Raw genomic sequence first — 25,546 nt, 5'->3', positions numbered from 1 at the left:
GTCTCCCTCTCTCTTTTTTTTTTAGAAATCATCTGGGGCAGTCTATACATGATGTCACTCAGGACTCCAGGACCAACCACCCTACACCTCTGCAGTGGAGAAGGCAGACATAGAGAAACAAACGCAATCATTGCTATTCTGTCATTAGCCATTTTGTAGACATGTGTCCCCACCAGAAGGCTTGAACTGCATCAAAGAGGGAAGTTCTTGGGTCCCCAGACCACTAGCACTTTTGACCATCCCCCTAGAGAGAAGGCAGAGCCATGGTGTCTTATACCTGCTGTTTGGCCCTCTTGGCTCTTGCCTGGCACTCTTCTGCCTATGGGCCTGACCAGCGAGCCCAAAAGAAGGGGGACATTATCCTTGGGGGTCTCTTTCCTATCCACTTTGGAGTAGCAGCCAAAGATCAAGATCTGAAGTCAAGACCAGAGTCCGTGGAGTGCATTAGGTAAGGAAAGGCTGTAAGGGTCTGTCCATTTCTGGGTGGATGGAGAAAAGCCGCACTGGACCCAAAACAGCATTAAAAACCTTTTTTCTCTCTCTTTTTTTAAAACAACGTGTTATCATGCTGAGGCATATTGACTCCTCCCTTTTCTTTCCCTAAAGAAGTTTTTTTTTGTTTTGTTTTGTTTTTTTCAAAACAATAAAATACCAAGGCCAGCCAAGGACCAGTCATTTGGTAGCCAGAGCATCACTGTTCACCTAGTGACAGCATCTGGCAGCGATATTGTTCAATGCAAGATGCAGGGTGATACATACTGCTATTCCAGCAATGAAGTAGGAGGATTGAGAGTTCCAGGTTCCATAGCAGGACCTGTCTCAGTAAAGCACAAACAAATAAAAAATGATGACAAAGGGCTGGGAATTTAGCCCAGTGGTACAGCTTTCTAGAATACACTTGTTCTATCCTCAACCCTGCAAAATTAATGGATTTATCCATTCATCAACTGAGTAATAAAGAATGTATAGAAGGAGGTCCATTTTAGCTCTTGTAAACTTTCATAATAAATTTCTCTTTGACCTATGTGCTCAGTGATCCATTAGCATTGGCTGCTACACCTGGTTTTTGGGTGTTTTTTGTTTGTTTGTTTGTTTTGTTTTGTTTTGTTGTTGCTCACCTTTATCTCGGTTTAATAAAGATCAGGATAAACAATTAGGCCGAACAGATGTTTATTCAGGGAGAAATAACTCACAACATAGACAGGTGAACACCAACAGTTTCCTGCTTCCAAGAATTCCTCTGGAAGTCCTCTGGAAGTCCTTCTGTCCTGGTTTGGCTTGCAAGAGAGCACTCTCCTGTGCCTCCTCCGACTTAGTTCCCCAGGTCACTTCCGCCCCTGGCTCCACCCCCCAATGGGTGTGGTCAGTGCCACAGAAGGAAACAAAGTGAATATCCCACTACACACCTTTAATAAAGGGATTCAGTTAAAGGAAACAGTGTCACCACTAAGACTCAAGCAAGCACTTCCTAAATACAGCCCATCACATTCGGAACATTTTATTAAAACATCTTTCTCAAAAAAACTGAATCCCCTTTCTCTATCCTGCTCCCTACACTACCCACCTTTGACCCTCTCACACACAGAACATACCTGGCAGATGGGACATCACAGATTGCATAGGTATCTTGAGGCCTCTCAGAATACCTGAAGGAGATAATATGTCCCCCTAAATCTTTCTTCTCCAAATCCAAGAGTCTTAGTTTTCCATCCTCATATATGTGGATTTTTTGAAGCTCTCACCATTCTCTTTGTCCCCCATCTGATGCTCCCTCCTTGACTGTGACCCCTTTAGGATGTGGTATGCAGCCACAGATAGCTCTGTAGTAGGATGTGATTGCCTCAATGTCATCTCGCTTACATGGCAGACACCTCAAAGGCCATGAGTTCACATCTCATGTAACTCAGCTTCTCAGAGAGCAGCATTTTCCCTCTGCATCTTGCAACTTCTAAAAGCGTTTCATCTGGAACTTCCTCTTAGCTGGAAAATGAAAGGGAAAGATGAACAGAAAACTGGATTTCTGTTCATGCCATAAGGACAACAGAAATTATTAGTTATAAATTAATCCAAAGCACACAATCCTTCTGTTTTGTGTTTTCAAGACAGGGATTCTCTGTGTAACTGCCCTGGCTGTCCTGTAACTAGATTTGTAGACCAGACTAGCCTCAAACTCACAGAGATAGAGATAGGCCTGGCTCTGCCTCCCAAGTGGTGGGATTAAAGGCATGAGCCACCTCTGCCCTGCAAGCATATGATTCTTAAGGTGTCTCGTACCACCATCTGTATGTGGTCTTCAAATATTTATCTACAAAGGGTTCATTTCACTTTCAACTTTAAGCTCCAGGAATGCCACAGTCTAAATTTGTGACAAATTTGCAAATCTGAGGTTATGTTTAGGCTCCCACATATTGATACCCTAATCTACTTACAGTTCCCTACTGACTTTTTTTTTTTTTTTTCAAGGCAAGGACTTTTATGAAGCTCAGGGCTGGCCCAAAATTTACAACCTTTCTGCTCCAAATTGCCAAGTGCTGCCATCACACAAGCATGAACCACCACACACACCCAGCCATGCCTTACATTCACTAAAATCCTTCACACCACTACTGCAAATTTTACACTAGAGAATTTTACAGCTATAAATTATTCAATTAAGTACAAAAACAGTCTTTTTTCTTACTGTTCTCTAATTCAAAGGGACACACTATGCTAAAAATTTTACCTATCTCATGACATCTTTAAAGTTCACCTAAATGGAAAATGTTCCTGTTTTCACACAAGAGGACTTTGGACCCAAAGGGCACATCACAAAACTGCAGGATAACAGAGCCCAGACTCAAGCCGAGCTCAGGCAGCCCTCCGCTACGGCTGAACAAGGTCTCAGACTACTTCCATGTCTTCCTTCCAGGTATAACTTCCGTGGATTTCGATGGTTACAAGCCATGATATTTGCCATAGAGGAGATAAACAGCAGCCCCGCCCTTCTTCCCAACATGACACTGGGATACAGGATATTTGACACCTGCAACACCGTCTCCAAAGCCTTGGAGGCCACCTTGAGTTTTGTTGCCCAGAACAAAATCGATTCTCTGAACCTGGATGAATTCTGCAACTGCTCAGAGCATATCCCTTCGACTATTGCTGTGGTGGGAGCGACCGGCTCGGGTGTCTCCACCGCAGTAGCCAACCTGCTGGGCCTCTTCTACATCCCTCAGGTACTGGTGTGTGTGTGTGTGTGTGTGTGTGTGTGTGTCTGTGCGCGCGTGTGCATGCATTCGTGCGTGCATGCATGCACATGCGCACGTGGGTATGTGCACATATGTCAGTGCTTTTCAGAGACCAGAGGTGTCAGATCTCCTGGAGCTGGAGCTGGAGCTGGAGCACACTTGGTGTGAGTCCCCCAACATGGGTGCTGAAAATTGAACTCAGATTCTCTCAAAGAACAGCTCAACCATTTAACCACTGCGTGTCTCTCCAGCCCAGCTTAGGTGGGCACCAGAGGCAGGCAGGAGGAGACGAGGTTTGGAGAGTTGAGTGCTAGCAGTGTCCTCTGTGGCTTTCCATCGGCACAAAGGTAGTTGCAACACTTTGGCATAGCACTTGGGATCTCTGAGACCTTTACTTTACGCCAATGAGGCCTCCACTGCTCTCCCAGTACGCTTTTAAACATAACTTGCATCTGTACAATTTGATCTTTTTTTTTTTTTTTTTTTTTTTTTTTTCCTGTTATTTCCCAGGTCACTCCTTTAGTAACTGACATTCTATTTTTGCCAAAAGGAGTAAGGTCTCACCATTCAAGCCAAAAATATCTGCCCCTAGTTCTGTTTCCTTAACGTTTCTTCTTCCCTGTTGTCAGCTTCAGCTCAGAGGGGGAAAAACATGTTTCCCCATAAAACAGAATTGTAATCACTGTCCTATACATTCGGAAATGGAGCATACTCTAATACTCCCCAAACAAATATTTACAGAGTGTGTATGAACAGTCTCCATCCTGCAGGAATTCAACCTGGCGGGAGGTAGGTGCATTTTCACCAAAACGTGTATTTTACAAGCAGTGATTCAAAGTTGTATCCTGCCTCCCCTATGCTAAATGACACCAAACTTCAAACGTCATTTTATTAACTGATTTTCCCCTTTAGTACTGTGACCCATCCAGCCAACCTTTCTTGGAATTGATAACTATAGATCTGTTACATCACTTTGTCATAGTGAAAATTGCAAGTAGTCTAAATATCCATGAATAAGAAAATAACATAAGCCTGGTTGTGGTACAGCCTTCAATTTTAAATTAAAAATCGGTATTCAATTTTTTCATTGTTTAATATTTAAAAATTTAATCTTCAAAATTCGTATGAATAAATTCCCATTTCTCTTCTTGCGAGGGGGTCTGCTTCTTTGCTGACAGCCTCAATCCTTTTGCAGATGTGTAACAACACAGACATTCTTGTCATTGTGTACAGAGCTCTTACTTTCAGGAAGTAAAGATGTTTCCCATAATAGAGCCCCGGCTTTGTCATTTTTGTACCAAAATCCTCTGACCCAATCCTCATTATTCATGTGGGGCATGTTTTAAATGCAACATGATTGTCAGTTTTCATCCCATAGCCAAGTGGTAGAAGATGGAAATGGCATCAGATAAAAAAAATAATAATAAAATAAGTAAATAAAATTTTAAAAAGAATGAGAAGGGGAGGGCTCCGTCTCTGGGTGGCTAGAATGGAAGATGAAAGTATGAGTGATGAAGGTGGCAAATCTGCAGTTGGCTGGGTGTAGTTGTAATTTAAGAAAAGTGGGGTGGTTTTCTTGAGGGGAAATGGATCATAAAAGGGGGAAAGGGGAAGGGGTGACTGACCTCCAGAGACAGGAGAGGCAGGAGAGAGAGAGAGAGAGAGAGGGAGGGAGGAAGGAGAGAGGGGAGAGACAGAGAGAGACAGAGGGAGAGAGAGATTGGAGGTGGACGGGGCCCTTTTAAGCGGGAACATAGTGCATATGCACGGGTGGTGCACTTAGTGGCTGCAGCTGAGAGTGTACCCTGTCAGAACCCGAGATGCCTGAATACTAACAGTAGTGTAACAGTAGTGATGCACACACTGTGAGTTTGAGACCAGCCTGCTCTACACAGTGAGTTCCAGTGCTATCTACATAGTGATACTCTGTCTCAAAAAAAAAAAAAAAAAATACCTGTATTGCTTATCGTCAAACTAATATGTCCATCTTCATCAGGAGTTCTTTGGAGCTTTAAAAGCCCCTTTGCCTGGGTCCATCCTACAGACGTCATGGTTTGCTAGGCTAGGATACAGCCTGTCTGGAATGTCGATCCTTCCCCAGTGGATTATATCTCAGGAAACACTGCTCTGTGGGTAGGGCCACATGCCCATCCCTGTTCTTATGTCAGTCACACTGCCAAGTAGCTGCAACAAAAAGACCAGCTGGAAGAAACTGATCAGAACAGCTCTCTGAATTATTCAAGAAAAGTTTGGTTTGTTTTTAAAGGCTTTTCTTTGAAGGACACTGAATGACATTAACTTGACTTTATAGGTTGCCATTTGAAACTGGTCAAATATTATATTAAACACATGAAGAGAATACATCTATGGGTTTTAATTTGTATCCCTTTATGAACTTTTTTTCAAAAGAAAATAAACAAATGAACAATGTAGATGTTAGAGATGGTAGATTTTGTCTTTGTAAAATCCTGACTCCGAAGCCAGTGTTTTTGGATCCACAAAGTTTTCAAAAATTAATAACATGGATGTGGCAGTCATCTGGCTAGGACATCTGTCACCCCATTGATCTGGAGATTTGATTTGGCTGATCTGGATGCTTAGGCAGGTGTCCCTTCCTCCCTCATCGCCCCATGTACATTCTTCCTGAAACTGTTCACATGGTCAAGGAGGACCTTCCCTGAACAGAGGAGGACCAGCCAGTCGAGGGTATACGAGTAGCAGTGCTCCCCTAACAGAACCTACAAACAGGCTCTCAAAGACTAATAACATGTATACAAGTCATTTCATCTAACCACCTAGGTCTTGAACTTCTGCAGAAGCAGGAGAGGATTGTTTGGGTTGAAAAATTTGTCAGTTTCATGTTACAGATTTTAAAACCAAAAGTCTATCAGAGAAGCTATGCTTGCCTTTGGCAAATATGATTGGGTCTTTTCCTAGGCCAGTATATTTGACAAGTTTCATATAAAGACTCTTAATTGATGAAAAGAAGCCAGTTGGAAATGTTTGTTTTGAGACATTGCCCCAACAAAGAAGTATATGGTAAGCGTGCCTGTAGGTCTCTTCTGCCTGTCTTCTGAAGACGTCGCAGAATGCTTCAGGACACTAGTAAATGCTACTTCACTTCCCAGAAGAGCTCTATTAAGAGGAAAGCTCTCTGTTTGTCAGAAGAAATGCTCTAATAACTTGGGACTCCCTGGCTGGTGAGCTGTGATGACACCCGGGTCCTCCCAGGGGCCCAAGCAGAGGTGTGGATCCTCTGCAGCTTTCAGGTGTTGTGAGGCCTGACAAGAAAGGACCCTGGGCTAGCCAGCTCTTCCATTGCCAGTCTTCTGTGATGTGACTTTTCCATTTTGTTCCATCTTTGTTTTCAAGACAGGGTTTCTCTATGTATCCCTGGCTGTCCTGGAACTCACTCTATAGACCAGGCTGGTCTCAGAACTCACAGAGATCGCCTGCCTCTGCCTCTGCCTCATGAGTGCTGGGATTAAAGGCATGTGCCGCCACCACTCAACTCAACCCCGATATTTTTAAAAAACATCGAGGAGCTCTCTGTACTATCTAATGGTATCTGGACTATTTCCAGGCAGTGATCTCTGAACATCAAAGAATTTCTTTCCTTGATGGACACCCATGAGCAAATACAGGGCTGCCTACAGTGCAGAGTGGGCCCATCAACAACATACCTTCTCCAGGCCTCCTTTTTGGCCTCTATAATGTTCTCAAGGTTCACATCAGAGGCTGGGCAGGGAGGCTTAGTCCTCACCTACAGCTGAACAAAGGGCTTTATATGATGGTTGAACCACTGAGAAGTCAGAAGTGTTTTTCTGGTGACATTTGGTGATGATCATTATTGCTATTGAAGTTTGGGGCAACTGAGCTTACATACTGAACTTGATTCATTTATCTGAGCCTAAAAGCTAAACAACTCTCAGATTTTACTGGAATTGATGTTAGTTTTATGTAAAGAGCTCGGGCAAGTAAGAGAGGAATGCAGGGAAATAGCCGGGAAATGGGAAGAGAAAAAATGAGGAGAGCAGACCTCTTTGGGGTCCTCTGAAGAGTCTGAAGTTTAGAACCATAGAAAAGCTGATTCTCCCAGAGGTGGGAGAGGCTATCATATTCAGATCAGAACTTGAGCTCAACAGGCAAAGCATGTGTCGAGTGAACATATAGCTCTGGTGTAGCATCAGAGGAAGACAGCAGGTACAAGGGGTGGCACAAGACTTCTTGAAGAGATTAGCACATTCCACTATGAAGGGGTTAAGTCTATTACTAGACCCAGCTTTGAAGCATAGCATCATCATGAAGAATCCTACACTGGGAACTAGAAAGTTCCCCAAAATAAATTAACAGGTAATTGGGGGTTCATGTCGGGGTGGAACTGATTTTTCTCACACGTCCATCCTGCCCACATGGAACTCTTTTGATAAGAGACATTAATTAAGGAAAGCCTTGAGACTCAGTTGGAACCTCATTCATGTACTCATTCTTAGTTCTTGACTTTTCCCAGGTGAGTTACGCCTCCTCCAGCAGGCTCCTCAGCAATAAGAACCAGTATAAATCCTTCCTCCGCACCATCCCCAACGATGAGCACCAGGCCACCGCCATGGCCGACATCATCGAGTATTTTCGCTGGAACTGGGTGGGCACAATTGCTGCAGATGATGACTATGGCCGGCCAGGCATTGAGAAGTTCCGAGAGGAAGCTGAGGAGAGGGACATCTGCATTGACTTCAGTGAGCTTATCTCCCAATACTCTGATGAGAAAGAGATCCAGCAGGTGGTGGAAGTGATCCAGAGCTCCACAGCCAAGGTCATTGTCGTTTTTTCCAGCGGCCCAGACCTAGAGCCCCTCATCAAGGAGATTGTGCGCCGCAACATCACAGGCAGGATCTGGCTGGCCAGCGAGGCCTGGGCCAGCTCCTCCTTGATTGCTATGCCTGAATACTTCCACGTGGTCGGGGGCACCATTGGGTTCGGTCTGAAGGCTGGGCAGATCCCAGGCTTCCGAGAATTCCTGCAGAAAGTCCACCCCAGGAAGTCTGTCCACAATGGTTTTGCCAAAGAGTTCTGGGAGGAAACATTTGACTGCCACCTGCAAGAAGGCGCTAAAGGAGCTTTACCTGCGGACACCTTCATAAGAAGTCACGAGGAAGGTGGCAACAGGTTTAGCAATAGCTCCACTGCCTTCCGACCCCTCTGCACAGGGGATGAGAACATCAACAGTGTGGAGACCCCTTACATGGACTACGAGCATTTACGGATATCCTACAATGTGTACTTAGCTGTCTACTCCATTGCCCATGCTCTACAGGATATATACACCTGCTTACCCGGAAGAGGGCTTTTCACCAATGGGTCCTGTGCAGACATCAAGAAGGTTGAGGCCTGGCAGGTAAGTCTCTCACTTAGCTAGCTCCATGTGATAAAGCAGAATCAGGCTAACCCAGCAAAGAAACACAATGACTACATCATTTACTTTTGTGTCACTGTGATACAAAGTACCCGAGAAACCAACTTAAAGGAGAATTTGCCTGAGCTCATGGTTTCCAAGGGTTTAGTCTATGGGACACATGGTCCCATGTTCTAGGGAAGGGCATCATAGGCATCATAGTGTATGGCATAAAAGAACTGTTCGATTCCTGACCACCCAGGAAGCAGAGACAAGAGCCTTCTAGCAAGCATCTTCTCCTTCCCCTCCTTCCATCCCCTTAGGCAGTGGGATCAGAATGAGTCTCTCCTCAGGCAGTCCTCTCTGAAGGCCCCTTTATGGACTCACTTGGGGGTATGGCTTCATCTTCTAGGTGATTCTAAGTTAGCTAAGAAAGGGGTGGTTACAACCAGAGTGAGTACAAACATTACAGTATCAAAATGAGCACAAAGTAGAAGTCTGGATTCATGAAACCTTTTCAAACATCTGAAAAACTGACTTCTACCAACCTATGATGCTTGATTCACTGTTGCTGGAAAGCTACACCTCAACTGATCGTTAGTTCAATGTCCAGATCACCTAAAGCATTGCTCCTGAACATTCTCACGTGTCTGGGAACTGCTTTAGTGTGGCTGAATAATACCTGAGTTACAGGTACTTTCCCTGTGAATAACTGGTGTCAGGTAGTGCCTATTATTTTCCACACACTAACAAGTGTGAGAGCAGTGCTGTGTTCAAACACTGCACTTGCTATTATTGTCACACAGCCTGTGCTGGACTGAGCAGCTGGCCAGCTAAGCACAAGCTTGGAACACAAGCATACCGGTGACATAGCAAACCTAAAAGGTAAACACTTCAAAGGGAAACACTAGCGCAAACCACAGAATACTCAAGACTTAAGTGAAGGGCATACAGGTGCTTGACAGGGTAGTTGTTTAGTTGTCTTGAAGTTTTAAATTACACATGGAGGTAACATCACAGTGTTTGTCATCTCATGAACTTCTGAAGCAAACAACCAGGCCTGAATTATATCCTACATGGCTGTTCCTGTCTTACGTGTGAACTTTGGTTTTTCACTCGGACTCTATTTTACCATCTTTGTATGTTTTTCTCAGTTCCAGATTTTATCAGAGACCACATGAAAATGGAATTGGGGTATCCCCTGACTCTGAATCAAATGATTCAGCTTCAGCACCACCTTTCTAAGCTGTGATCTTAGGCAAGCCAGGACTCTCTAAGTGACAGTTTCTTCCCCAGTCATGTGGCCCTTATGTCTAACCCACCCAAGTGTCTTTTCAAGATGAAATGAGATATGAAAGCAAGTTACAGACTTGCAAGCCATAACAGAGGTGTAGTCATCATAGTAACAATTTATATGTGTGAGTGTGTGGCATATGTTCATGTGTGGATGTGGGCATGTGTGTCACATGCATGCAGAAGTAATAGATCAGCTGTTAGGCATCTTCTTCAATAGATTTCCGCCTAATTTTTTGAGACAAGTTCTCTCACTAACCACAGAGCTCACTGATGGCCAATGAGCTTCTTGTCCTATCTCCCCCGTCTTCCCTCCAGTGTTATGACTGCAGAAGTGTGCCAGCATGCCTGGCCTTCTCTGTAAGTGCTGCAAAGCTGAACCCAAGTCCTCACACTTGCACGGCAGGCATTTTAATGGCTGAGCCACTCCCTAACCCTTATCATAGTGGTATCTTAGTATACTTACAATCAATCAGTTGAAAAAAATGATAAGTAGAGTAGACTTATAAGCTGGGTATTGGTGGCACACACCTTTAACCCCAGCGCTGGGAAGCAGAGGCAGACAGATCTCTGTGAGTTCGAGGTCAGCCTGATCTATAGAGCTAGTTCCAAGACAGGCTCCAAAGCCACAGAGAAACCCTATCTTGAAAAACAAAAAACAAAAACAAAAACAAGAATAGACTTATATACAGACCTTTCAGGGAAGACACCAAGAAACAAAGAGTGTGTAGCTTATGTGTGTTAATGTAGAGACTCACATGTGATTCTAAGGAGTAACTATCTATGCTCATACTGAGCCAGAGAGGTGCCTTAGTCCAGCATCAATGTGATTATGGGCCAGACTTAGTAGACTTCCTAGGGAAGGCCTTACCCTCTCCAAGGAGCAGATGGGAGGGGGAGAGGGAAAAGAGAGGGAGGAGAAGGAACTGGGATTGAAATGTAAAAAATAAATTAATTTTAAAAATTATTTAAATAAGAAAAAACAAGCCTGGACTCACAGGTTCCCAGTCCTCCTTGTAGAACATCATTGCCAACCCCAAAGTTTCTCATCTCTGTGCCACACCCAAACCTTCTTCACACTGAACCTCTACCAAAGCAGTTACACTACGACGAAGACTTCAGGACTCTCACTTAAGCTGCAGATTTTGTTTTTTTGTTTTTGTTTTTGGTTTTTGAGACAGGGTTTCACTATATAACTCTGGCTGTCCTGGAACTCCCTCTTTAACCAGGCTGGCTTTGAACTCACAGAGATCCACCTGCCTCTGCCTCCTGATCAAAGGTGTATGCCACCACTGCCCACCTGTGTTGCAGAATTTAAGATGAATTAAAGGACAACCTCTGGGTGGTAAATACCATTGTCTTTCATCTCTTTGCATCTATGTTCCATGAAAGGAAGACTTGGTTCTAGAACATGCTACAGGAGCAGGGAAAGAATGAAGGGAAAGAAGCTTCCGGTGAGAAACGTGGCTCTTCTCCCAGACTAGGAAGTAAGATGGCAGAAGGGATTGAATGACTCAAGCTTATTAGTAACAGAATAGAAAACCCAAGCCAAATTGACCTACACAAAGGGGTGGGGGGGATTTTTTTGTGGCTGTTCTTGCTGCAAAGCTCAGATGTATTTCCACCACAATTGGTTCTCCATCTTCATCTCTTTGTTCCTCATTCCCCAGTGTCATTGTTGGCAGACTCTGCTGGAGTGTTAAGTTCAAAGGGGCTAAGAAGGAGGGATGGGTGAGGAATGGAAAGCCGATCCTGAACACTGAGAATGAGTGGCACCTGGCATTAGTCCATGTGTCCTGTGCTATTACTATAGTCTCCATTGAGACAGAGGCCTCCAGGCTCTCTAAGATCTTGTTCACGTTTCTCACTATCAGGAGTTGTACCAGTAAGTAGTAGCTGTCGTTAGGAAGACCTATGCAGGAGCCTACCACCTAGATTCGGTCCAATCCAAGAATCAGCTTGCAGCCCTATGTCCGCCATCTCTCAATTCTTTGTTTCTAAGCCACTTGCTTGGTATCACCCTTCAATTTTGGTGCAGAAATCTTGTTTCTCATTAGCTGTTGTCATGGTGTCTTTGTCTTTCATCTCTTCATGTCTATAGCCCAAAAGGAAGAGCTATGTCCCATGAAAGGTACACCCCAAGGAACATCACATTTTATTTCCAATCTCTGTCTACCATGAACTTTTTCATTTTGTTCAAAGTTCATTTTCTCCTGGAAATCTTTTCAAGTCAGACTCCCATGTATGTCCATTCAGTTCATTTCTCTTCCTTCTTTTTTCTGGCTCCCCACCAAGCATAAGCTTCTTCAGTTGATGGAAAGTCCTACTTCTGGGTGGAGAATTTCTAGCCTCTTGTGTCTGTGAAATGCTACCGAGTCTTAAATGTATGCTGATAGGTGCTTCCCATTCCTGCTCACAATGCATACATCTTGGCTTTGGAGTCCTTTGGTGGAAATACCCGCAAAGGCCACAAGATGGAAATATCACCACATACAAGAAAGTGGAATTCTCAGAACTCGCATGCACTTGCCCTTCATGGAGATACACAAGTCCTTCTCAGAGATAAGTGAAGGCACTGTGGTTATATTATGTCTTCATTTCTCTCCCCTGACTTACTCAGTCTTTTCCTCCCATCACTCCACAAAGAAAATAAAAAAGCAACACAATATGCTGATGTATGAATTCAAGAAGAATCTTTTCTTTTTCAGTGGAATTATCATTTCCCTTTTAGAATTCGGAAAGCAGAAGAATGCTTTCTCTGAGAGAAATACCTACTTTTTATTTTAATTGCTTTTTATGGACATATATTTTTGTTCATAGTGATGAGCGTCATAAAGACATTTTCATCCCAACAATGTCATGCACTTTGACCATATTTACCCTCCCATATGTTCCCCTGAGCCCCATTCTTTCCAAAACAGTCTCACTTCTGTTTATAGGTGAGATCTGTGTATCTGTATAAAAGCTAGAGTCCACAAATAAGAGAAAACATCAAAATGTGATATTTGTCTTTCCAAGTTGAGTTATTTTGCTTCTATTTATTTTTCAGCTAATGACATAATTTCATTCCCATTTGTGGCTGATTGAAACTCACATATATATATATATATATATATATATATATATATGTATATACATATACATACATACATATATGTATGTATGTGTATATACACACACTCATATATATGCATATATATTCATCTGTCGACAGACACTTAGGCTGACTCAGTGGTCTGGTCATGTGAGTAGTCCTGCAATGAACATAGATGTCCATATCTGTGGTATGTTCTCTTTGGATACACACCCAGGGTCTTATGGTAGTTCTTCTTTTATCTTTCTAGGGAAATTCCATACTGGAAGTCATAGTCTAATTTACATCCCCACCAGCATTGTACAAAGGTTCCCATTTCCCCACATCTTCACTAGTTATAACTCAGTGGGAAAGAACTTACCTAGCAATCACAAGGTTTTTACTTCAAATCCCAGTGCCAGAAAGAAATAAAAAAGAAAGGGAGGGAGGAAGAGAGGGAGGGAGGAAAGGAAGGAAGGAAGGAAGGAAGACAGAATAAAGAAAGAAAGAAAGAAAGAAAGAAAGAAAGAAAGAAAGAAAGAAAAGAAAGGAAGGAAGGAAGGAAGAAAGAAAGAAAGAAAGAAAGAAAGAAAGAAAGAAGTTTTGTGTGTGTGCTGGGAATAATCAATGTAAAGACTCATTGCTATTAAGTGTAAAATTATTTTCACCTCTGTGTTCCCCATTACATAACTTAAAGGCAAAGTATTATGCAGAATATAAAGTGCTCAAATATAAAACTCATACACTAGCATGCCAAAAAAAAAAAAAAACCTGCTAAAGATACTTAGAAAGAGAACTTAAGGGTTGGAGAGATGGCTCAGTGGTAAAGAGCACTGATTGTTCTTCCAGAGGACCCAGGTTCAGTTCCCAGCACCCACATGGCAGCTCACAGCTGATCTCTAATTACAGTTCCAAGGGATTCAGTGCCCTTTCCCTGCCTTCGTACATGGTACACAAATATGCATTCAGACAAAACATCCATACACATAAAACTAATTAATTATTTATTCTAAAACGAGAAATGGGGCTTAGGGGGCTGTAGAGATGAGTACCGGCTGCTTGCTCTTCCCGAGGACTCAGATTCAGTTCTAGCATCCACATGGGGATTTAAAACCATTTTCAACTCCAGTCCTGGAGAATCCTATGCTGCCTTCTAGCTTCTGCCAGCACCAATCATGGACATGGTATACTGATATCCATGAAAGCAAAATATCCATCAACAGAATAAAACAATAATAATTTTTAATTTTTTTAAAAAATAAGACTTGGTAAGCAAATAATGAATTGGTCCTGGGCTAGACACAAATTTTGACAAAATACATTTCTCACTCACATGACTAAGGGTAAGAGACTATGGTACCATTCAGGATAGAATTTGAAGTAAAGAAGATGGCAAGTGTCATGCCTGATGGTCCTGAGGAATGGGTAGGATTTGTGGAGAAGAGTCTGTGTGGAAGAACGCTGGGAGATTCAGAGTGGACAGAGGATTCACAGCAACAGTAGCTTCATAAAGGGATGGAGAGGAGGAGGAAGAGTATCAACCATTTGTACTGTGTTCTGTGTCTAATGACAGAACAGAGGTGGTCCTGGCTGTGAGGATGTGGAGGCTGACTGACTGGAGACCAACATCAGAAAGCCTTGTGGGGTGATGGCAGCAAGAGTAACAAACGTGTATGTTTGTGTAAAACTCAGAACTTTACACTTACATGGGCAGGCTTTATCCTATGCAAATTATTTCTCAGGAAGGTGGACTTAAAATCTTTAAGTCCCAAAGAGAGGAAAACATGAACCTTATATGAAAACCAAGGCGTCACTCACTTCAAACTACTTTTCCAATTATGGCCTCTCGGTTATTCCACCATTCAACTTTTATTTTATCTTATTTTAAAGACTTGTTTTTACTTTATGTATGTGAGTGTTTGCCCACATGGATATCTACATACTGCATGCATCCCTGATACTCAATGAGGCCAGAAGATGGCATCCAACTCCCCAAACTAGAGCCACCATGTGGGTGCTGGGAACCGAACCCGAGTTCTCTGCAAGAGCAACAAGTGCTCTTAACCACTGAACTATTTCTCCAAGCCCCTCTCAGCTCCTCCCATCCCATGTTTAAGCTTTATTCTCAACCTAAACTTCATACTAGTTAAGCTGTTCTGGAGATTGACAGCCTAATGCCCATCTAACCTAACTCCTACACGTGTGCAGGTGGTGATGTAATCCGCTCAGAGTTAGGACTCTACCTCCAGACTAAACCATTCTCAGCTGCCAACAGTTTTCTGACCTTAATGCCACTTAGTGCCCTGTACCTGATTTTCCTGGCCTGAGAAATGGGCATCACAAGACTTATAAGTTTGCTATAAGTTAATAATATGTTCATATGCACAGAGTGCTCAGGCTGGTCCTAAACAATAAATGTTCAGTAAATAGCAGTCTTGAGCACTGTTACTTTGTGGATAAGGAAAAAAACCAGGGTACCTAAAGTTATCTTACCAAAGTCATACAGCTAGCCAGTAAGAAAGGCTATATCCAGACAACCTGTGCCCTGTCCCAACCAGTTCTTCTGCAAACTGTGTGACCAAGAGGTCCCTCTGCACACACGTTTTCTAGAACCTAAGAGGCTGCTGGCCCATAGATATGTTCCTATGGAAGACACTGATGCAGTGTTAAACCCATGCACTTGTCCTCACACCCAAGTTCATACCCAGCAGTTCATACCTTCCTACCAGGAGAAAGTATGGTGTGAGTGGAGAAAGCTTCAAGTGGATACACTGACCACACTGGGGTAGATCCAACATCTCTTGGTATCAAATACTACCATATCTCTCACCCTCAAAATGGCCCGTTTGGCTCCTGCTTGTGAAATAAACAAATAGATGAAGGAAGAGACTTGGCCACAGATACATTCCAAAAGAAAAGAAAGGTGAAGTGGATGGTAACAAGACAGTGTATGGACAGTCCAGGGAGAAGGTGTGTGGTCTCAGAGAAGCAGACATGTTCCCAATCCGCTGGCTGTGATCCTGGCATGGTAGAGATCATATGGACCACTATTTACTGAGTATCTATTACATGAGGGTAGATGAGAAATAAGGGGCTGGTCTTGAGCCGTTTTTCTACCCGTAGGTATTCGAAGGCAGCAGTAATAGCATCAGATAAGCAGGAGCTGCAGCAGCTGGCTCCCCCTGGTGTTAAGTTCTCGTGCAAGCCTCAGATGCCAGGACTCAGCCCTACCCGTGGTACAATTCACAAAGGCCAAGAATACAGTTCCCAGACGGAGGGTGTCTTTAGACCCTTGGCCTTTATAGACGCTGGTGCTCTAACCAATGCCAGTGTCACAACCATTGTCACATGACCTCTCTTCTACTTCTCCCACATGAAGGCCTGTAGTCCCCTGAGATTCCCTACTTCTGAGAGCCAGCCACACCATTCTGCCCCTTGCCAGCCACTGTACCAAGAGAGCTGGATAGACCTAAACAACTGGAAAAGCAGTGTTTGTATCGGCCATAGCAGACCTTTCGTGGGCACAGAGGCTACACCAGTCCTGGCACTGTCCCTTTTGCACCCATCACAGCAATGCCCCTGCCAGGTGCCCAGCAGTTTTCTGTCTTTGGTTTGGATAAGTGTGATTACAGAGAAAGTTCCACTTCCACTGCTTCTAACAGTCAAGTCAGCGCTACACCCAGGAAGCCAGAGCAGGCATTCAGACCATAGTGTAGCTTCCACAAAGCATCCATTGGGTGTTCCCAACAGCTGGTGTTGATGTAAGTGGTTGTTGATGGTGTTTCTGTTGGCTGCTTGGCTGAGTCTTTTTGCCCAAGACAGCCATGGCAGGTGAGGAGATTCCAACAGCTGGGGCCAGGGAGAATTGTCCAATCCCCGCCTCCTTGCTTCTTCATAGGAAAAGGGATGTCAGGAGGGCTTATAGTAAGAGCTTATTTATCATTGACCCTGCTAGTGATTTCAAATGATGTTAACAGTGCTCAAACAATGATTGACACACTTGATCAGTGACCCAGGAAGCTAAAGACAGTATGGCTTGATAAATTTGACCTGAAACCTTCTGCATTATCAATGAGCGAATGGCAGGAATACTGTGACATAAAGAGTATGTGCAAGGAGCTGGAGAGATGGCACAGTGGATAAGCACACTTGATATGCAAGCCCCAGGGCCTGGATTTGACTCCTAAAGTCTATGTAAATGCAGCCCCAGTGCCTGATGCTCCAGAGCTGTGAAAGCAGCCTAGGTCCATTTCAATGGGAGAGCCTTTCTCAAAGAAACAAAGCAGAACCAGATATCCTTCTTGTGCCTCTACCACATGTACAGGCATGTGCACATGCACACACATGAAACTACACCACATCCACACATAAAAATATTCTCTCTCAAGCCAGGTGGTGGTGGTGCACTCCTTGATCTCTGTGAGTTCCAAGGCCAGCCTGATCTACAGAGTGAGTTCCAAGATAGCCAGGGCTACTTTCTCTCTCTCTCTCTCTCTCTCTCTCTCTCTCTCTCACACACACACACACACACACACACACACACACACACACAGAGAGAGAGAGAGAGAGAGAGAGAGAGGCGGGGGGGTATTATAAGCAGGATTATTAAGGTAAAAAATATTTAGAGCTTAGGGCTAGAGAGATGGCTCAGAGGTTAAGAGCACTGACTATTCTTCCAAAGGTCCTGAGTTCAATTCCTAGCAACTACATGGTAGCTCACAACCACCTATAATGAGATCTGGTTCCCTCTTTTGGTATGCAGGCATACATGCAGGCAGAACACTGTATATATATAAATCTTTTTAAAACTTTTAGAACTTGTTAAAATTTAAACTATTACTTTTGTATGCTTCCTAAGGAACAGATTGTTAGCTTAATTTATATTAAGGAGCATGTCCAAAAGAGAAAATGGAAAGTGTTTCTTTTTAAATTATTATTTATTCAGTGTGTGTGTGTGTGTGTGTGTGTGCGCGCGCGCGCGCTCCATGTACATGCAGGAGCCTGTGGAAGCCAGAAGAAGGTGTTGTGTCCCCCTGAAATTGGAGTTACAGGCAGCTGCAGCACCATGTGGGTGCCGGGAATTGAACCTGGGTCCTCTGTAAGCACTCTCAACTGGCCAGCCATCTTTTCAGCCCTGGAAATTGTTTCTTTCAAAAATCTAGTTGGCCATTTTGTTGTTATGTGCTTGGTTTCAGGAGGTGGGCTATAGTACCTAGATCTTACATTTTTTGTCTGAATCTGCTTGATTGAGCCCAATTTCACTGGCTATCCAGCATGACATTGACTAGACATAGTGGTGATGACACATACTTGTCTTATTCATGACCTATGGAGAAAGCATTTAGTAACACAGAGCCTAAAGAAGAGGAAATTGTTTGAGTAAACTGTGGGTGTAGAGTTTCTAGGAACAGAGCCACCATTAATTCATTTCTCTTAGTAGCCCAATAGTATCCCATTGTAAGGAAATGTTTCGTTCATCCAGTCATTCAAATGTTGGACATTTGGATTGTTTCCACTTTGGATTATTACATGGATCTAATTCATTTGTCTTGAATGGGTACCTGAGTGTAGCACTGCTGGGTTGAACAGCAACTCTGTATTAACTTTTTGTTAAATTGCAAGACGTTTTTCCAAAATCAGCTCAAAAAGTCAGTGCTCAGGCTGAAAGGGACATGTTATCCACCCCAGCCAGGCCTCACTGTATCTCAGGCAGGAAAGCAGAACCCAAAGGGGACAGGGAGAAGAGCTCCTGGGGTGTGGTAGAAAGGAGTGTGCCATACTCATGACTGGAACTGTCTTCTCCCCTGGTGCCTCAGTGCTATGGAACGGGGACTTAGCAGAGCATAGGGCTTGCTTACAAGCAGAGCTTGTGGTCCTAGACAGAGCACTTCAGTTTTCTGTACTTCAGTTTCCCAATTAATAAAATGGGGAGTATAGCCAGGCAGAGTGACACCGGCCTTTAATCCCTGCACCAGGAGGCAGAGGTGGGAGGATCTTTTAATTTCAAGATCAGTGGAGTCTACAAAACAAGTGCCAAACCAGCCAGAATTTCACAGTGAGATTCTATAAAAAAAAAAGGGGGGGGGAGGTGTTCGTGCCATTTTTGTGATTAAATAACATAAAGCACAAAGGGCCATGCCACAAAGGCACTAAAATGGCATTTTAAAATGTAAATAACTCACTTGTATTAGCAATTACTATAGTTGCTTTTTGTGCAATGGCTCTGTGACCCCTAAAGCCTGAGATAAACTCAAGGATGTGTCAACAGTGGAAGCCAGGGCTCCAGCCACAGTCCTTCTGTTTCTCCCTTGGACTCCACACTGAATTTTGGCAGTAAGACATCTCCACGGACTCGAAACCACAGGGACAACAAAACTCTCCGTCTTTCTCCTCTCCTTCCCCACACCCATCTCAGGAGATGCGGGGAAGGTGATGGCTCCACAAGGTCGTGACCTACAGAGGTCTTCACTTAACTGTGGTCAGGGAAGATATATTCTTTTCTCCTCCCCATCTTCAAAAGAGTGTTCAGAACATGCAAGCACTCTAAGAAAAAATGGAGAAAGGCCTCCTCTTTGGTTCAGGTTTCATCCTTTGCTGGAATGAAATATTCACAGAACACAACCAACATAGCCACGTGTGGCATTCCATGGCTCCCCTTCATTCTTCTCTGTTCCTCTCCAGGTCCTGAAGCACCTACGGCACCTTAACTTTACCAACAACATGGGGGAGCAGGTGACATTCGATGAGTGTGGTGACCTGGTGGGCAACTATTCCATCATCAACTGGCACCTCTCCTCAGAGGATGGCTCCATTGTGTTTAAGGAAGTTGGGCACTACAACGTGTATGCGAAGAAGGGTGAGAGACTCTTCATCAATGAGGAGAAGATCTTGTGGAGTGGGTTCTCCAGAGAGGTATGAGCAAAACAGGCCATGCATGGCAGGGGACTGCTGGCTTCGGGAGCGGGGCGGGGCGGGGCGGGGCAGGGCTCATCACCAGCTTCTAGGATAAAGTCTTGTCCTATGCTCCCCAGCCCTGAGCACCCAAGGTTCCCATGAACTGACTGCAAGAGTGTTTAGTGATGAGAGGAAGCCTGAGAACCTGAGCTTCCTGATTCAACTCATTTTTGACTCCCTGGCTAGTCATAAAGTTTTCCAGGCTAAAACTTCCCCCAACCAGAGCAAAATATTTCAGCCAAAAAAAAAAATCTCAAATCATTGGCTCTCAAGTGCACTGAGGGAGACATCCTACCTACCTTATGTAGGAGATTTAAATTTAAGATTGAAGGGACTTCTTTATAGATCGTCACAATAACCAGGAAGTAATAATGGTCTTCAACACTTGGGGTTGAGGGATGCTAAATGCCTAGCATTCATGGGTAAGTCTTTCATAGCTTTTCCACCTAGCCCAATTTTCATTAACCATGCATCGATGTGAGCCCAAAACACAGCTCTGTGATTTTAGAATGAGGATATTCAAATAGCTCCAGGCTGACCCATACATCAGAAGGGCCATTCATTTTGTGACCAAGAGGAAGAAGCTTGTGACTCTGGACCAGGTGTCCTGTGAGCATCATTTGGTGGGGATGCTCGTTAAGGAAAGACATGTTGAAATGATGACCATCTGGTGGTTGCATGCTAATGCACTGGTTAGATTTTGTCAACTTGACACAGAGAGGACCATTTGGGAGGGGAAAAAAAGGAAACCTCAAATAAAAAAAAAATGCCCCCATGATATTTGCTTGTGGGGAAGTCCATGAAGTGTTTTCTTGATTAAAGATTGATGTGGGAATACCCAGCCCAGTGTGACTGTTGCAGCCCTTGGGAAGGTAGACCTAAGTAACATAAAAGAGCAGTAACATAAAATAAGCAAGCCACAGGGAGCAAGCCAGTGAGCAGCTTTTCTCTGTGGCCTCTGCTTCAGTTCCTGCATCAAGTTCCAGTCCTGGCTTTCTATGATGATGGACAGCAACCCAGGCCAAATAAACCATTTCCTCCCCAAGTCGTTTTTGGTCATGGTGTTTAGCACAGCAACAAAAGCATCAATCAACTAGGCTGCTAAAATGTAGCAAGATGCAGAACCCAGCTCCTCTGCAGAAGCTGACTCAGGACTAGGCATCCTCTTTAACTCTCTGGGGAGTTTGCCTGAGATCCACTACAGTCCTGTTTACATTGCCTGTCTGTTAGGATCTTTGAGCATCCTAAGCCACTTTTCATAATGTGACCGAAGAGCCAACTTTGTTCTTATTGCCTAATTAATATGATTTTGCTGTGTCCCAGTGTGTAAGATGGCTTTGCCATGGGGAAATCTCCTGTGACAGTTAATCCCACCCACAGTGGGCAAATCTCAATTGCAATATGTGTCCTGATCTTCTCAGGATGAAGGTTTTGGTTTTCCATGAGTTAAACTGTATGGTCATTAATTATACCTTTGTCTATATTTGAAATGACTGGTGCCCAAACTGTCTGGCTACCCCATCATCAGTGTAGTTTTATCATGTCATCAGCTTATCATTTGGTCCTATTAATGCATTTGGTCATTATCTGTCATCGCCCCTCCTGCTTGGAAGCTATTTCCTGCACAGTTCCCTATAACCCTAATGTCCTCTGTCAGGCTATGGGCATGACAGGATTCATCATTAGTAAATGTGTAACCGAGGTAATCCTTATTAATGCAGTCATTTATGTTCCTAACTACTTGACAGAATTATAAAGTTCAACTTTCCATAGAAATGTGATCTAAAGCTAGCATACAATAGGAACACAATAAACCTTAGATTCTAACTGACACTTTTCTGAAAATTTTGTAGAAGCAACCACAGAAATACCACATGTGTTTAATTATAAACTACATATTAATAATTTCTTTATAAATCTCATGAAGTTGCTACTGAGATCCAGGACTTTACTTGTGCGTCTGAAGCAAATGGTCAAGTATGTACACAACTTGGTTTTACCACCTTTTGCTTTTACAGGGAACAGAACCAAGGACCTTACTCTCTCCATCTAGAGTGGCTCAGAGTTAGCTACATTTATCCTTATATACCCAAACTCCTCACTTTGCATATGTCAAAGGAGTTTAAGACTGGCCCTTGACCCCCAGCTGCAAACCTCTCCCTTCTGTATTCTCTGCCCACAGGTGCCCTTCTCCAACTGCAGCCGGGACTGTCTGGCAGGGACTAGGAAGGGGATCATCGAGGGGGAGCCCACCTGCTGCTTTGAGTGTGTGGAGTGTCCTGATGGGGAGTACAGCGATGAGACAGGTAAAGGATCAGCCCCTCACTGACCCTGTGTCCGGCTTGGGCTGCCTCAGGGGTCAGCAAAGACCGTGGGTGAACTGGGCAGAGCTGGTGCTAAAACCATTCCCCTCTCTCCCTCCAACAGTGTGTCCATTGTCTTACAGCCCCATGGCCCTAAGTGAATAGAGTGGTATCTGCTCCAGCTCCAGGGTTAACAGGCTGTGACAGATTGCCACCTGGTGTTGTATTTGCAGTCTCTCTGATATTCTTCCTGGATCTTGAGTTCTCTGTTCATTCATTCATTATTTAATGTGTGTGCCTGTTTTGCTTGCACGTATGTATTGCACAGAGTGTGGCTGTGGATGTCAGAAAAGAGTATCTCCTAGAACTAGAGTTACAGACATTTATGAGCTGCCATGTCAGTGCTAGACTCCAACATGAGTCCTCTGTAAGAGCAGCAAACGCTCTTAACCTCTGAGCCATCTCTCCAGCTCAGTCTCAAGTCCATCTAGAGTCGAATCACAATTAAACCCCTCTCAGAGCTGTGGTAATTAAACAAATTAATATTAGGTTCTAAATACATGCTTCTTAAATAAAATTTTGACTGGCATACTGGAAGGACTAGATAAATATTGACTGTAATTCATTATTTCAACCTTACTATGGAAATGGGTTCATCTTTCCCTCCATCTTAGAAATGAGGAAACAGGCTTGGAGAGTTAGGAAATGACATGGCCAGGATCCCATCCTGATCTCTAACTGAAAAATCCATGTTACCTACCCTGCTCTAAACTGTATACTGCCTGGCAGGCAGTGACAGCTTAGTAAATAGCCAGTGTCTAAATCTGTGTTTCTCAACCTGTGGGTCTCCAACCCCATGGGGCAAAGGGCCCTTTCACTGGGGTTGCATATCAGATATTTACATTACAATCCATAACAGCAGCAAAATTACAGTTATGAAGTAGCAATGGAAATAATTTTATGGTTGGGGTCACCACAGCATGAGGAACTGTATTAAAGGGAAAGAGCATTGGGAAGGTTGAGAACCACTGATCTAGATAACTATGTGGCCTCCCTCACTGGGAAGTTAACATAGATATGACTGGCCACATGCAAGGGTCGCTCTGCCTTTATCTAAAAGGACATCTATTCTGGCATGGCAACAAATCCAACCACATATCCAAAATAAACCAGGCTATGTGAGAGATAGTAGCAGTGTCAATACAGTTTGCTGTGGTAACCATGGACTATCCGTTTTCATCCCACAACTCCATCCTGGAAAAGCCTCAAACATGAACAATTTAATTTAAAAAAAAAAAAAAAAAAAGCTTAAGTCAGACAAAAGTTGAAACCGAGTTGATGGGCCATGTTAGACTGCTGGAGTGCGAAGCAGTGTCTGCTACAAATTATTGCAGACAGTGTGAAAAGAATTGGGCCGCCCCTCAATTGTCGGGGAGGGAGACAGTAGAATCTTCAAAGATGCTTATCCTTAATAGATGCAAAGCAATCAATAAGTAAACTATGAAGTGACTGTGTCTACCCTCCCCGTGCACACTTGACTGTGCCATACAGTAATTGAATCTGCCTGCACTGGCTCATTTTACAGATGCTAGCGCCTGCGACAAGTGCCCGGATGACTTCTGGTCCAATGAGAACCACACTTCGTGCATTGCCAAAGAGATTGAGTTTCTGGCGTGGACTGAGCCCTTTGGAATCGCTCTCACCCTCTTTGCAGTGCTGGGCATTTTCCTGACCGCCTTTGTGCTGGGCGTCTTCATCAAGTTCCGAAACACGCCCATCGTCAAGGCTACCAACCGCGAACTGTCCTACCTCCTGCTCTTCTCACTGCTCTGTTGCTTCTCCAGCTCCTTGTTCTTCATCGGGGAGCCCCAGGACTGGACCTGCCGCCTGCGCCAGCCGGCCTTCGGCATCAGCTTCGTGCTCTGTATCTCATGCATCTTGGTGAAGACCAACCGTGTCCTCCTGGTATTTGAGGCCAAAATACCCACCAGCTTCCATCGGAAGTGGTGGGGACTCAACCTGCAGTTCCTGCTAGTTTTCCTCTGCACCTTCATGCAGATCGTCATCTGTGTGATCTGGCTCTACACGGCGCCCCCCTCCAGCTACCGCAACCATGAGCTGGAGGACGAAATCATCTTCATCACGTGCCACGAGGGCTCACTCATGGCGCTTGGCTCCCTGATCGGCTATACCTGCCTGCTTGCTGCCATCTGCTTCTTCTTCGCCTTCAAGTCCCGGAAGCTGCCAGAGAACTTCAACGAAGCCAAGTTCATTACCTTTAGCATGCTCATCTTCTTCATCGTATGGATCTCCTTCATTCCGGCCTACGCCAGCACCTACGGCAAGTTTGTCTCCGCCGTGGAGGTGATAGCCATCCTGGCAGCCAGCTTTGGCTTGCTGGCCTGCATCTTCTTCAACAAGGTCTACATCATCCTCTTCAAGCCTTCCCGGAACACCATCGAGGAGGTGCGCTGCAGCACCGCGGCGCATGCTTTCAAAGTGGCAGCCCGAGCCACACTACGCCGCAGCAACGTCTCCCGGAAGCGGTCCAGCAGCCTCGGAGGCTCCACGGGTTCCATTCCCTCCTCCTCCATCAGTAGCAAAAGCAACAGCGAAGACCCATTCCCACAGCCAGAGAGGCAGAAGCAACAGCAGCCATTGGCCCTGACCCAGCAAGAACAGCAGCAGCAGCAGCCCCTGACTCTACAGCAGCAGCAGCCACCACAGCAGCCAAGATGCAAACAGAAGGTCATCTTCGGCAGTGGCACAGTCACCTTCTCTCTGAGCTTTGATGAGCCTCAGAAGAACGCTATGGCCCACAGGAACTCCGTGCGTCAGAACTCCCTGGAGGCCCAGAAGAGCAACGACACCTTGAGCAGACACCAGGCTCTGCTCCCACTGCAGTGTGCAGACGCGGACTCAGAAATGACCATTCAGGAAACAGGCCTGCAAGGGCCCATGGTGGGGGACCACCAGCCAGAAATCCAAAGTCCAGAAGAAAAGTCCCCAGCACTGGTTGTGTCCACCTCTCGGAGCTTCGTCATTAGCGGTGGAGGTAGCTCCATCACGGAAAACGTACTGCACTCTTAGTGGAGGTAAATAATGACTGTCCTGCTGACAGTTTTTCTTAGAGTCCCAGGAATAAGGATAGGTCCTTCCTTTCTTCCCAGGAAGCCAGGGATGATAGGTACATCAAAGGCCTGTACTCGGTTGCACTGCTTTGAATGAAATGAGCTGATTGATGTGCCCTTTACAGTTAAAACAAGAGCCATGTTTTGGCGCTTGTTTTCCAGAGCCCAGCATC

The 25,546-nt window shown here is 44.5% G+C and overlaps 1 protein-coding gene across 1 annotated transcript; it reads left to right on the top strand.

Annotated features, from left to right (window-relative positions):
* Positions 1 to 235: 235 nt before the first annotated feature.
* Casr (calcium sensing receptor) lies at positions 236 to 25,546 on the top strand. Its single transcript, XM_051191416.1, has 6 exons — positions 236 to 448; positions 2,909 to 3,215; positions 7,738 to 8,622; positions 19,667 to 19,897; positions 22,122 to 22,245; positions 23,828 to 25,546. The coding sequence occupies exons 1-6, from the start codon at positions 264 to 266 to the stop codon at positions 25,330 to 25,332; spliced, it is 3,237 nt and encodes a 1,078-aa protein (XP_051047373.1). The 5' UTR covers positions 236 to 263; the 3' UTR covers positions 25,333 to 25,546.

This window comes from Phodopus roborovskii, unplaced genomic scaffold, assembly GCF_943737965.1.
Source record: "Phodopus roborovskii unplaced genomic scaffold, PHOROB, whole genome shotgun sequence".
NCBI classification, from domain to species: domain Eukaryota; kingdom Metazoa; phylum Chordata; class Mammalia; order Rodentia; family Cricetidae; genus Phodopus; species Phodopus roborovskii.
The sequence above is the reverse complement of the archived record's forward strand: the minus strand, read 5'-3'. Positions and strand labels throughout refer to the sequence as shown.

Coding starts and splice junctions, on each gene's coding strand:
- Casr (XM_051191416.1), top strand. CDS start 264: ATGGTGTCTTATACCTGCTGTTTGGCCCTCTTGGCTCTTGCCTGGCAC. Junction 449..2,908: donor GAGTCCGTGGAGTGCATTAG/GTAAGGAAAGGC, acceptor TCTTCCTTCCAG/GTATAACTTCCGTGGATTTC. Junction 8,623..19,666: donor AGAAGGTTGAGGCCTGGCAG/GTAAGTCTCTCA, acceptor GTTCCTCTCCAG/GTCCTGAAGCACCTACGGCA.